This window comes from Canis lupus, chromosome X (genome assembly GCF_011100685.1).
Source record: "Canis lupus familiaris isolate Mischka breed German Shepherd chromosome X, alternate assembly UU_Cfam_GSD_1.0, whole genome shotgun sequence".
Taxonomy (NCBI): Eukaryota; Metazoa; Chordata; class Mammalia; order Carnivora; family Canidae; genus Canis; species Canis lupus.
In genome coordinates, this window is record NC_049260.1 from 15,144,691 (window position 1) to 15,159,283 (window position 14,593).

Genomic DNA, 14,593 nt, shown 5'->3' on the forward strand with positions numbered 1-14,593 from the left:
TCACACATCACCAAATTACACAACTGAGAGATTAAGGTCTAAGGATTCTCTCTGTTGGCCAGCGGCCTAACAAGAGAGTGTCAGACCTACCTCTTCTTATTGTCAAGATCTACTGAGTCATGTCTCAGGCTTCCAGGGTGAAGCTACTGTGTTTGTAGTCCAGATCCCCCAGAGCCAGGGTAAATGGCTGCTCTCCGGCAGCTTACCCCGGCTCTCTCTCCATCTTCCCTCCACACCTCAGTGACACGTATATTCAGGCTTCAGACACTTTCAAGGCAGCCTCGTGGAGTATGAACAGTACCAGCTACAGAGTCTAATGGGGAATCCTCTGAGCTAGGAGTCCCTATGCAAATTACTTAATCTCTCTGACACTCAGTTTCTTCATCTGCAAACTGAGACTAAAAGTTATCCATGATGAGTGTTTGTGAGGATTAAATGAGATGATATACATAAAGTATCCACCAGGGCCTGGCCCAGAGCAAGTCCTCCATCCTCATTACATTTCCTCCCATTCATTTCCCACCCGCCCCACCAAAACCTCCTCTTCCTCTCTCACCTGGCACTGACAATGCAAGAAAAGGACTCGTGATGCAAAGGACGTACCTAATGCTGTAATATAAGTGAAAAGTATGAAAAGATATGGCTAAAGAGAAAAAGAAGCACTAGAGAGAGAGATTTAATTCTTCTGAAGAGATCAGGGCAGGTTTTATAGAGGTAGGACACAATCCAACAATCTACTAGGTGTGTAGCACACAGCTCAGCATCATCTCAGCAAGGGACAAGGAAGCTGGCACAGGTCAACACCAACTCTCATCCCTCACTAATTTGGAGGGTTAGCTCCCTGGCACTTCTGGCTTGTTCCACGCACTGTCATATAGGCATAGATCCTTCTTGGTCAGAGAGACATGGGGAGCCCTCGGCATGCATGCACTTTCCTACTCACCTTACCTGCCTCATTTTAATCACTTTTACATACACTTTTTCAAAAAGACTTATTTCTACCAAGCCGCTCTGGTTTTGATGACTGTTTTCCCCTTATGTTTCACTTTCCTTCCTCATCTACCCCTGTGGTGGAAAAACCACTGAAATGTGAGACTGAAGATCTAGTATCTAGTCTGGCTCCACCACTTCTCAACCAATCACATCCCTGGGGACATTTACTCATCAGTAGAGTGGGGACATTGGACTTCTGCTCTGCCAATCCCACAGTGATGTTTTAATGCTCCCAAGAAGATGATGTGCGAGCATAGTTTACATGGACATCACAATACCACAACAGAATTTGCACCCCGTGATATTTATCTGGAGGAGTTTGCTCTGCTTGCTTACGTCTTTGAGGACCACAGGCAGTCTTCCTCAAAGGGTAGTCTCTGAACCAATCACATCAACATCACCTGGGAGCTTGTTAGAAATGTCAATTCTCAGGTCCGGCCCTATACCTACTGAATCAAAGACGCTGGGGGAGGGACCCAGAAATCTATGTTTTAACAAATACTCCAGGGGATTCTGATATTTTAAGAACTGATGTTTTCAGAGTTTGAGAACTCTGGTTTTCTGATTATGAGCACAAAATTCAGAGCTGGCCACAAATCTCAGTCAGCCACTTCCTCGAACAACTTACTATCTCTCTGAGACTCAGTTTCTTGATTTGGGAAATGGGGCTAACACTAGGATCTCTCCTTCATAGATGTGGTTGAGAAGCTAAAGAGAGTGAGTAGGTATAAAGCACGGCGGGGGGCGGGGGGCGGGGGAGACACAGGATCCAGAACATTGTAAGCAGTCAGTATACGTTTAGCTCTTACTGTTTCTTTTTGTAAAGTATTGTGGCTTTTTGACATGTCCCAGGGCCTGCTTTTTGAAGTATTGTCAATTGTGTTTTAGCCTGTTGGGAGGTTTACCATTTAGTTTGCGTGTGTGTATGCTGTGTAGGTGTTTTGTTTACATGTCAGTGTTTGCTGCTCGTAGATACTTGCTTTCTCCAATGAAGATTCCTTGATCCTGCCCCTCTCCTCTGAGTAAGAAAGGTATTTCTCTGTGTGCCCTTAATAATTCTTTTTAATAACATTCCTGGGGCACCTGGGTGGCTCAGTCAGTTAAACATCTGTATTCAGCTCAGATCATGATCCCAGAGTCCTGGGATGGAGCCCCAAGTCAGGCTCCCTGCTCAGCAGGGAGTCTGATTTTCCCTCTGCTCCTCCCCCTGCTTCTGCTTGTGCGCTCTCTCTCTCTCAAATAAATAAATAAAATCTTTATAAAAAATTGCTGGCAAGAATTCTATTTACATAGCATTGTATTTTCTGGGCTGTGGTACCTACAGATGCTGCATCCAGGATTTCTGACCTTTTTGCTGCCTTCCTTAGGTAACGTTTCTCCTGGTTTCATTCTAAAGACCCTCTCTTCTGAAAACCATGATGCTTCATTTGGCTGATTCTCTACCTCCTTTAACATTTCCATGCAGAAGTGCCTTCAAGTATATACTTCTAAAAACGAACACCAAAAAATAGACCCTCACATATGTGGTCAATTGATTTCTGACAAAGGTGCCAAGACCATCCATCCAAAGGGGAAAGACAGTCCTTTCAACAAATAACACTGTGAAAAGCAGATGTCAACACACAAAAGAATGATGCTGGGTCCTTGCCTCACACATATACAAAAATGAACTAAAAACAGATCAAAGCACCTAAACACAAGAGCTAAAAGTCTAGAATTCTGAAGAAAATGTAGGAGAAATCTTCATGACATCAGATTTGGCAGTGATTTCTTGGATAAGACAGCAAAAGCACAGGCAAAAAAGTAAAAACAGATAAATTGGATTTCATCAAAAATAAAAACTTTGGTGCATCAAAGCACACTATTAAGAGAATGAAAAGACAATACAGAATTGGAGACAATATTTGCAAATCATATTATCTGGTAAAGAATTTAATATCCAGAATATATAAAGAACTCTTAAACTCAACAACAACAAAAACACCCAAACAACCCAATTCAAAAATGGGCCAAAGGTTTGAATAAACATTTCTCTAAAAAACAGACATTGTGTCCAATAAGCCCATGAAAAATGTTCCACATCACTAATAATTAAAGAAATGCAAATCGAAACCACAATGAGGTACCCTTTCATGCCCATTATCAAAATAACAGAAAATCATAGTGCTGGGGAGGAGAGAGAAACTGGAATCCTTTTTTTTTAATTTTTATTTATTTATGATAGTCACAGAGAGAGAGAGAGGCAGAGACACAGGCAGAGGGAGAAGCAGGCTCCATGCACCAGGAGCCCGATGTGGGATTCGATCCCGGGTCTCCAGGATCGCGCCCTGGGCCAAAGGCAGGCGCCAAACCACTGCACCACCCAGGGATCCCAGAAACTGGAATCCTTGTGCTCTGCTGGTAGGATGTAAAATGGTGCTGCCACTGTGGGAAACAGTGTGGCAGATCCTCAAGAAGTTATCATCTAGCAATTCCACTCCCAGGTATATGTACCCAAAAGAACTGAAAGCATGAACTCAAACTTGTACACCAATATCCATAGCAGCATTATTTACAATAGCTGAAAGGTGGAGATACCCCAAATGTCTATCAACACTGAATAGATAAACAAAATGTGGTATATATACACAATGGATTATTATTAAGCCTTAAAAGGAGTGGAATGCTAATACATACTATATACCATGGATGAACCTTGAAAGCAATCTAAGTGAAAGAAGCCAGGCACAAAATGACAAATACTTTATGATTCTACTTATCTGAGGTACCTGGAAGGGCAAATTTATAGAACTAGAAAGAATGGAGAGTACCAGGGACTGGGAAGGGGCAGGAATGGGGAGCTACTGTTTAAGATGTATAGAGTTTCTATTTGAGATGATGCAAAAGTTCTAAACATGGATAGTGGTGATGGGTGCACAAAATTGGGAATATATTTAATGCCAGGGGTTCAATGGTTAAAATGGTAAACTTTATGTTATGTTTATTTTATCGTAAAAAAAATCGTAAATGAATACACATACACAGAGATAAAATAGGGAAAAAAATGAAAAAAAAAAAAACAAAAACCCAGGCACCTTACCTTCCAAGGATGCAACCAGAACAACATGAAGACAAATGATAATTAGAAATATCTTGAACATCAGTAAAATTTCTTCAAGTCTGCCAACATGGCCCCACTGCCTGCCAGAGAAAAACATCCTGGAATAAAGTAAGGGGAAAACATATCATCAGAGCATGCCATAATCACAACACAGCAATGCCCAAGAGATCAGTTACTTAACCAAGGCAACCTGCAATCCTGCTTCCTTTAAATTACTCTGGTTCCAGAGAACTGGCAATCCCAGATGGGGCACTGGCTACTAAAAGCAAAACCTATGTTTATTATGGAAGGACCACCCAGTGGGATATCATATTACATTAAAAGCTATTTTTAAAAAACAACAACCAGAAACAGACTCATAAATACAAACAACAAACTAGTGGTTGCCAGAGGGGACAGGCAAAATAGGTGAAGAGGATTAAGAAGGACAAACTTCCAATTATAAAATAAACAAGTCACGGGGATGAGAAGTGCAGTATAAAAAATACAGTCAGTAAAGGACAAACATTATATGGTCTCATTCATTTGGGGAATATAAAAATTAGTGAAAGGGAATAAAGGGAAGGAGAGAAAATGAGTGAAAATTTCAGTGAGGGTGACAAAACATGAGACTCCTAACTCTGGGAAACAAACAAGGGGTAGTGGAAGGGGAAGTGGGCGGGGGGTTGTGGTGACTGGGTGACGGACACTGAGGGGGGCACTTGGCGGGATGAGCACTGGGTGTTATGCTATATGTTGGCAAATTGAACTCCAATAAAAAAATTTAAAAAATACAGTAATATTGTAATAAACTTGTATGATGTCAAATGGTAACTACACTTAGTGTGGTGAGCATTTGGTAATGTACAGAATGGTCAAATTACTTTGTTGTACACCTGAAACTAATATAATATTGTATGTCAACTATACTTCACTTAAAATTTTTTAAAAAGATAAGCAAGGTGGTCCCTTGGTTATTGAAAACATCAATACATGCAAACTATCAAGAGAAGAAATTTAAAACGCAAATCGCCGCATATATAATTATCACCACTATATAAAGCCTGGTTGAAAACTATGCTAAGAATCAGAAGGGATGGGACGCCTGGGTGGCTCAGCGGTTTGACTCAGGGCGTGATCCCGGGGTCCCAGGATCAAGTCCCACGTCAGGCTCCCTGCATGGAGCCTGCTTCTCCCTCTGCCTGTGTCTCTGCCTCTCTCTCTCTCTCTGTGTGTCTCTCATGAATAGATAAATAAAATCTTTTAAAAAAATTCAGAAGGGGTCAGAGAATCCTGTTTTCTTCTATTTATGTCTTATACTGTAAAAGGATTTCCTCTTTATTACATACAAGTTCATCATCATTGCTTGCATCTTTAGTAATCAGGACAGAGTTAACATTTTTTAAAAAGCAAAGTTCGTATCAAAACTGAATTTAAGGGCAGCCCGGGTGGCTCAGCAGTTTAGCACCGCCTTCAGCCCAGGGCGTGATCCTGGAGTCCCAGGATCGAGTCCCGCGTCGGGCTCCCTGCCTGGAGCCTGCTTCTCTCTCTGCCTGTGTCTCTCACGAATTAATAATAATAAAAAAAATCTTTAAAAACAAAAGACAAACTGAATCTCTAAGAGCCTCATTTACCATTCGCGGATTCATTCACTCAGCAAATATTTACTGAGGGGCAATTAAGGAAATTTCTGGAGGGGGCCTGGCACGCAGCAAGACTCGCAAATCCTGTGCTGGGCTGCGTCTCGCACGATGAGGGGCTGACGGGGAAGCCGGGCAGGCAGCGGGCGGCGGGCGGCGGGCGGCGGGCGGGCAGCACCAGCAGCCGAGGCGAGGCGGGCGCGGGGTGCTGAGGCGGAAGAGGCCCGCCGGAAGTCGCAGCCTGCGCGGGCTCGGGCACGGGCTCGGGGAAGTGAGAGCCCCCCGCCAGGCTGCCTGCGCAGGGCGCGGGGCAAGGGCCGGGACCCAGCGGACGGCACTCGCTCCCACAGCGCGCCCGGGAGCCCGGCCGCCACCGCAGCTTCCGGCGGCCTCGGCGGGTCCAGGCGCCCACCGCCGGCGGGGAACGCTAAAGGGCGCGAGATCCAAGGCTGTGGCTCTGGCCTGCGACGTCTGAGGGACTCTGGGCAGGTTACTCTCCGGGGCCAGGCTTCCCCATCTAGCAAACTGCGACCACGGCGCCAGCCCCGCTGTGTCGCTGCGCTAAGGAAGCCCCGTGAGGCCGCTAAGAATGATATTCCTCAGCCATTAGAAACGACGAATGCCCACCATCTGCGTCGACGTGGATGGAACTGGAGGGTATGATGCTGAGTGAAGTAAGTCAGTCGGAGAAGGACAAACATTATATGTTCTCATTCATTTGGGGAATATAAAAAATAGTGAAAGGGAATAAAGGGGAAAAGAGAAAAAAATGAGCAGGAACTATCAGAGAGGGAGACAGAACATGACAGACTCCTAACTCTGGGAAACGAACTAGGGGTGGGGGAAGGGGAGGAGGGCGGGGGGTGGGGGTGACTGGGTGACGGACACTGAGGGGGGCACTTGGCGGGATGAGCACTGCGTGTTATGCTATATGTTGGCAAATTGAACTCCAATTTAAAAAAAAATGCTAGCGGGCCTCCTCACTCATTCGGCCGGCAGGGGCCTACTTTGCACCTAGCTCGTGCAGGGTAAAACAGGGCAGGGTTACGGAGACGAGGGCATGGAAAGACGGGGGTAAAAAACAATTTCTCAGCCTCAGGGAAAAGCTGGCAACCTTTTTTTTTTCTTTAAGATTTTATTTATTAATTTGACAGGGGAAAAGAGAAAGAGAGAGAGAGAGCACGCGCGCATGAGCAGGAAGGGGAAAGGGAGAGGGAGAAGCAGACTCCCCACTGAGCAAAGAGCCCTATGCAGAGCAATGCAATGCAGATGCAGAGCGATGCAGATCTCAATGCAAAACTCAATCTCAGGACCTCAGGACCATGACCTGACCCAAAGGCAGATGCTTGACTGACTGAGCCACCCAGGTACCCAAAGCTGTAATCTTTAAGGATCCTGTAACTTCATAGCCATCACCAGAACCAGGGAGGTAATTCTTTCCTTGGAAATGGCATGATAAGGCCTTAGACAAGAGGCAAGTCCTTCTCCTTTCAAAGAGGACTCACATTTTTTTAAATCAATAAACTATATTATCCATTAATAATACACTGTGTTAATAAGTTGTAAAATGCCTCTGGTTTGACTCTCCACTTCAGCACTTTTATCCTCTGTTCATAATGGCATATTATTGACCCTCCCAAATGAGTCACTCAAACCAGAATGCAAAGATGTAGCAATGTCTCTCTAGAGGAAAATGTAAGTGTCTGCTACAGCTACACACAATATTGATGAATCTCAGAGATATAAAGTTAGATTAAAAAGCCTGACATGAAAGAATGCATATTGTACAGAATTCCATTCATATGAGATACAAAAGCAGGCAAAACTAATCGATGGAGCAAAGAGCAGGTAGGGTGGTTATCCTTGAAGGGGATGCGGGTAATAATAATTAGAAGTGGGCATGAAGGGGTTTCTGAGGTACAGGTAAATTCTGTGTGCTGATTACATGGGTGTGTTCAGTTCCTGAAACTCATTGACATGTACACTTAAGCGTGTGTCACAAAAAGTTTCATTTAAAAGTTTAAAAATAAAAAATTTATAAAAATAAAATAAAAGTTTAAAAATTAATCTGTTTTTTTATTTCTCAACTCAGTTCCCCCTCCAAAAGCACTGCTATTATTATTTTTTTAATCTATAGTTTGTGAATCAAACCTCTACCAAAAAATTCTCTCCTATACAAATGCCTTGGCTCAATTCTACCTAGAATTTGTAAAACAGACTTAGAAGATATACTATGCAAGTACCTAATTTTCGTTCTGGAAAGAGTATCAGGGCAGTTTTATTTTTGGAAAGGAATTCAGAATTCACCTAGCCTCATACACTTATTCTACATATGAAGGAAGAAGCCCAATATGCTCTGGGAGATGGGTCAAGGCCATGTGGCTATTTGGTGGGACTCCTACTCTTTCTACCAGGCCACAGTACTGGCCTCCTGAGAAGGTATCTCCTTGGAAGTAAACTTCTGAGTCCATCAGGTGAAATGAATCGACAAATTCAAAATTCTGTTATATAATTTCAAAATTTCTGCAAACTCATTCTTGAGCTTTGCCAACTCCTAGGGCAGGACCTCCTAAGTAGTATATAAGATAGGGTCAAAGTTAAATTAGTCATGGTACACAGTGACTGGTTATTATGTGCTGTAACTTGGGCCTCTGATCAAAATAAAGGCGTGAGCCTTTTCACTGAAGAGAGCTTGTACTCAACTCTCAGATGAGAGCAGGAAAGGCCAGAATGAGGGGTGATTCCAGCAACCATCTTGAAAAAAGAGTATGGATCAAGGACTTAATACAGACCAGACACCACTGAAAAAACTGCTTTCAATGGTCAAGCCTGAAATATCTTTCCTCAAGACTGAATATACATTTCCTAATAGAAGTTCTATGGTATTTAAAATAATGCAGCTCCTACTGCCTTCTTATAAGCTAGAGAACACCCTGTTAAGCCATAAAGTCCTAGGATCATTGATCAAAGAGGGAAATCTATGGATTTTGAAAGCCTTATTCATCATATGTGAAAGTCATTTCTATCTTTTTGAGCTAGAACTTTTCTTCAGCTTGTGGTTTAAGTTGGGTTTGCTCGGATCCCTGGGTGGTGCAGCAGTTTAGCGCCTGCCTTTGGCTCAGGGTGCGATCCTGGAGACCCGGGATCGAATCCCACATCGGGCTCCCGGTGCATGGAGCCTGCTTCTCCCTCTGCCTGTGTCTCTGCCTCTCTCTCTCTGTGTGACTATCATAAACTAATTAATTAATTAATTAAAAAAAATTTTAAGTTGGGTTAGCTCAATGCTATCCGGATCACCAAGAAAGATGATTTAAACAGCCACTGATGCTTAGCAAATTTTCATGGTGCTAAAGATGGCTGGTAAGATCACATCAATTGCAAAGAAAACTATCTGCTGGCATTTAAATGGTAAAATCTAGACCTTGCCACTAGACAATCACTCATAAAAGATTATCCAAGCTTCACCTTGGTCCCAGGCCCCCTTTAATGGTTGTGGAAACTGATGTGAATGGCAGCCCCTGGGGTTGTACGGTACACAAGCAACATGACTGGTATACCATGGCCCTGCTTGTAATCCTCCAAGAAATTCTTCTAGATCTCTTCAATTTCTTTAAAAATACTATCACTCATCATATTTTCAAAGACATATTTTAAAGTATGTCATCAGTGTAACCCTGAATGGCAATAAATGATAAATTTATCTATCTGGGATCCCTGGGTGGCGCAGCGGTTTGGCGCCTGCCTTTGGCCCAGGGCGCGATCCTGGAGACCCGGGATCGAATCCCACATCGGGCTCCCGGTGCATGGAGCCTGCTTCTCCCTCTGCCTGTGTCTCTGCCTCTCTCTCTCTCTCTCTCTCTCTCTGTGACTATCATAAATAAATAAAAATTAAAAATATATTTAAAAAAAAAAATGATAAATTTATCTATCTAATTGAAGAAGAAGATTTAAAAGTGTGTGTGTGGGGTAATAGCTTGATACCACCTTAGGGTAGGTCTGGGTAAGGGGAATACTCTATTACCTCTGGTTGACTGGTATACCATGGTATATTTGATTATACCATGGTGGCTATGATATATGCAATGAGCAATATTTTTGACCTAAGTAACAAGAGGTGTGGTAATTATTCCCTGAGTCTCCTAGAAGACTTTGTGCCTTTGACATATTTACAGAGTTATAAGTATTGGTTAACCAGACTTGTACAAGGGGAAATTTAAAAGGGAGGTACTGAAGAGGATCTCAGTGCAATTAAAGCCATTGACTTGGATCATTTAACTGTCAACAAAGTCAGAGATCTCAAGGTTGCTTTTTTTTATTCCCTGGAGTCTCTGGTTATATGCTTAACTACTCTAAAAAAGGCACCAAGAAACTGTTAGTAAAAGCATAATTAGGGGATCCCTGGATGGCTCAGCGGTTTAGCACCTGCCTTCGGCTCAGGGTGTGATCCTGGAGTCCCGGGATCGAGTCCCACATCGGGCTTCCTGTTTGGAGCCTGCTTCTCCCTCTGCCTGTGTCTCTGCCTCTCTCCCTGCCTCTCTCTCCCCCCCCCTCTCTCTGTCTCTCATGAATAAATAAATAAAATCTTTAAAAAGAAAAAATAGCATAATTAAATTTTATTTGAACTCTTCTAAAAGACCCTGATACAGCAAATACCTCAGAAAAAAAAATTTCTTCCATGTTCCAAGAATATGTTGGGTTCAGTTATTTAGACCAAACATTCTGCTGAAGACAATAAAAAATTACAAATGAAATATTAAGATCATTTTCTTAAATAAATCAAAGAGCTGACAAGATAGAAAAGAATCCCCAGGCCAAAGGTGAAGTGAAAACAGGAACTCAGAGAGGTAATAGAAACAAACCATTTATGCCAGAGGTTATGGGCAAACCTGAGTTCCAGGTATGAAATACAAAAGTTCAGAGACATGGAGAAAAAAAATGCAAGGTCTAACATACACTTAAAATTCAAAAAAGAGTTGGTTAAACATCTGCCTTTAGCTTGGGTCATGATCCCAGGGGCTGGGATGGAGCCCTGCATCAGGCTCCCTGCTCAGTGGGTTGCCTGCTTCTACCTCTCCCATTACCCCCTGCTTGTGCTCTCTCTCTCTCTCCATCAAATAATAAAATATTTTTATTAAAAATTCAAAAAGGAGGGTAAAGTCAATGTTTGAAACTATAATGATTGAATGACCCCAAACTGGTGAAAAACATCCATCCACAGATTCAAGAAGTCTAAAGAATCTTTACAAGAAATAAAAGGAAATCTACACCTAGACACAAAATAGCGAAACTAAAGAAAACCAAAGACGAAGAAAAAACCTTATAAGTGGCCAGAGAAAACGAGGCAGTTAGCCTTCAAAGGAGCATGTAATCTTTTCAGAAGAAATAATGGAAGTCAGAAGCCAGACAGAAACTAGGATATTGTTCACTACCTGCAAATACTCCCTGAAACAAATCCTGAAAGATGCACTCAGGCAAAAGATGTAAGATCTGAGATGCAACAAGGAATGAAGAACACAGAAAATGGTTAGCATATGAGTAGGCCCATTCTGAACACTTGTGATAAACAGGTCAAGAGTTTAAAAGGAGGTCGAGGGGTGCCTGGCTGGCTCAGTCAGTGGAGCATGTGACTCTAGATCTTGAGGTTGTTGAGTTCAAGCCCCACATTGTGCGTAGAGCTTACTTTTAAAAAAGTTTTTGAAATTAAATAAATAAATAAAAGAAGGTCCAATTTGCCCTTATTCTTCCACTAAGGCTCCATCTCAAAATATAAGAGGTTTGTGCACATGTATGTGGACACCCCAGCCTGTACATCCAAACTCCTCTCTCTCCCTGTAAGCAGCTACCCCTTGGTCATCCCTTAAGTCTAAAGGTATGGACATCTGCAACATGACTTGCCCAGGAGAAGAGGCCTGCTTGGGTCCTGGAAATAGGCACACAATGACTGGATAGGGAATTCCAGGGTCCCAGGTTCCCACAGCAAGATCTAGGAACATGGGTTGGGGGAAGAGTAAGGCAGGTTCCAGGTGGGCATCATTTCTTTATGTCACACACTTCTCACCCTTGGAGTGAGGGGTATGATTAGGGAAGGGCCAGAGAGGGCACTTCTAAAGCATGAGACAGAGGCCAGAGGCCCCAGGTGCCCAAAGCCAAGGGTGGCACTATATACTGGTAAATCCAAATGAATGGGTTTTTTAAAATTATCTTATTTTATTAAAATTCAATTAACATAGTGTCTTACAGGTTTCAGATATAGAGTTCAGTTATTTATCAGTTGCATGTAACACCCAGTGCTCATTACATCATATGCCTTAATGTCCATCACTCACGTACCCCATCCCCCCACCCACTGCCCCTCCAGCAACCCCAGTTTGTTTTCTATAGTTAATAGTCTCTTAAGGTTTGTCTCCCTCTCTGATTTTGTCTTATTTTATTTTTCCCTCTGTTCCTCTATGATCCTTTGTTTTGTTTCTTAAATTTCACATATGAGTTAAACCATATAATGATCTTTCTCTGATTGATTTGTTTAGCTTAGCATAACAAATGAAGGTTAACTATATAAAACATTAATAATAATATCTTGCAGGGATAAGTGAAACGTGATAGCATAAAAATGACTATATTATTTACATATACATTACATAATATAGGAGATATATATCTCAATTAGGAGATAAAAAATGAAATTAATGAATTAAAATCTTGGGACATCTGGATGGCTCAGTGGTTGAGTGTCTGCCTTTGGTTCAGGTTGTGACCCCAGGGTCATGGGATCAAGGCCCACATCAGGCTCCTTGTGGGGAGTCTGCTTCTTCCTCTGCCTATATCTCTACTCTCTCTGTGTGTCTTGCATGAATAAATAAATAAAATCTTTTAAAATAAAACAAAGAAGAGAAATTAAAATCTTCTAAGATCCTTATATTAGAGGAGGCTAAAGGTATGGATTATCTTCAGACAGTGAAAAAGTTGGGTAGATGCTGTGATTTTTATAGCAGCTACTAAAAAATAGAGATGGGGTACATAACTTCCTAACAAGTGGATGGTGGGGAGGGCTTTAGAATATTCAGTCAATTTGAAAAAAGGCTCCAAAAGGGAGCAAAAGAAACAAAGAATGATTAGGAAAAATAGAAGATGGTAAATGTAAACACACATACATAGACACACACACACGAATCAATGATTCATTAAATATAAATGGACTAAATGATTCAATGAAAAGGCAACAATCATCAGACTGGAAAAAAAACAAAATCCAAATATGCTATTTATAAGGACACAACTATAACATAATGATACAACATGTTTGAAAATAAAAGAATGGGAAAGATATGTAATGCTAATACTAATCAAAAGAAAATACATTTATACTAATATCAGACAAATTATATTTTAAAGCAAAAAGCTGTACCTGTAAATAAAATGGTTCATTCATAAAAGGTTTGATTCAATAAATAGAAAGATGACAAATTTACATCTCTATCATTATTTGGTAAAATTCAAATAAGTCATTAAGGATATAGAATATTGAATGACAAATTTAACCAATCTGACTTAAAGACCATGTATGAACCCTCTACTACACTTGGGAGTATTTATGAAAACCAAGTCATATATGAAGTCTCAGGGGTGGCCTGGATGGCTGAGTCGTTAAGTGTCTGCCTTCAGCTCATGTCATGATCCCAGTGTCCTGGGAACAAGCCCCTCATCGAGCCCCTCATCGGGCTCCTTGCTCAGCAGGGGGTCTGCTTCTCCCTCTCCCTCTGCTGTTCCCTCTGCTTGTGTTCTCTGGCGCTCGCTCTCTCTCTCTCTCTGTCAAATAAATAAAATATTAAAAAAAAAAAAAAGAAGTCTCAAAAATGTTTTACAGAATTGGAGAAGGGAAAAGGAGCATGTTCTCTGACCATAAGACAATTAAACCATAATAAAAAGATAAATTGTTGGAACGCCTGGGTGGCTCAGTGGTTGAGCCTCTGCCTTCAGGTCAGGGTCTGATCCCAGGGTCCGGGATTGAGTCCCACATCGGGTTCCCTGCAAGGAGCCTGCTTCTCCCTCTGCCTATGTCTCTGCCTCTCTCTCTCTGTGTCTCTCATGATTGCATAAATAAAAATCATTTTTTTAAAAAAAGATAGGGCAGCCCTGGTGGCTCAGCAGTTTAGTGCCACCTTCAGCTTGGGGTATGATCCTGGAGACCCAGGATCGAGTCCCATGTCGGGCTTCCTGCATGGAGCCTGCTTCTCCCTCTGCCTGTGTCTCTGCCTCTCTCTCTGTCATGAATAAATAAATAAAAATCTTTAAAATCAATCAATCATTGTTATTTAACAAATAACTTACAGGTCAAAGAAGAAGTCATAACATACATTAGAAAATGTTTGACTTGATCAAGAATAAAAAGACTGTATTTCAAAGCATGTGGGATAGAACTAAAGATCTTTAGAGTGAATTTACATTTTAAATGTAAATTTAATAGAGGAGTGCCTGCTGGCTCAGTCATACAGCATGTAACTCCTGATCTTGGAGTTGTGGGTTCAAGCTCCACACTGGGTGTAGAGATTAGTTAAAAATAAAATGTTTTAGGGGCTTCTGGGTGGCTCAGTCAGTTAAAGGTCTACCTGAGGCTCAGGTCATGATCTTGGGGGCCCTGGGATCAAACCCTGTATCCCTGCATCGCCTCCGTGCTCAGTGGGGAGTCTGCTTGAGATTCTCTCCCTATGTCTCTCCCCCCACCACTCCATTCCTTGCTCACACCCTCTTTCTCAAGATAAATAAAAATTTTTAAAAATAAAATATTTTTAAAATAAATAAATAAATGTACATATTAGAAAAAGAGAAAGCAGGACATCTGAGTGGCTCAGCAGTTGAGCATCTGCCTTTGGCTCAGGGCGTG

The 14,593-nt window shown here is 41.9% G+C and overlaps 1 protein-coding gene across 5 annotated transcripts in view; it reads right to left on the bottom strand.

Moving 5' to 3' along the window:
- ADGRG2 (adhesion G protein-coupled receptor G2) overlaps nt 1–14,593 on the bottom strand; it is a 130,112-nt gene that overhangs the window by 65,360 nt on the left and 50,159 nt on the right. For 4 of the 5 annotated variants that reach the window (XM_038586984.1, XM_038586988.1, XM_038586987.1 and 1 more), the window contains exon 3: nt 4,073–4,191. In XM_038586984.1, the coding sequence (XP_038442912.1) occupies nt 4,073–4,190 (118 nt within the window). In that variant the 5' untranslated portion in view covers nt 4,191. Of the gene's footprint in view, nt 1–4,072; nt 4,192–5,706; nt 5,838–14,593 lie in introns of those variants that run through there. The other variant, XM_038586985.1, reaches the window with a different exon arrangement.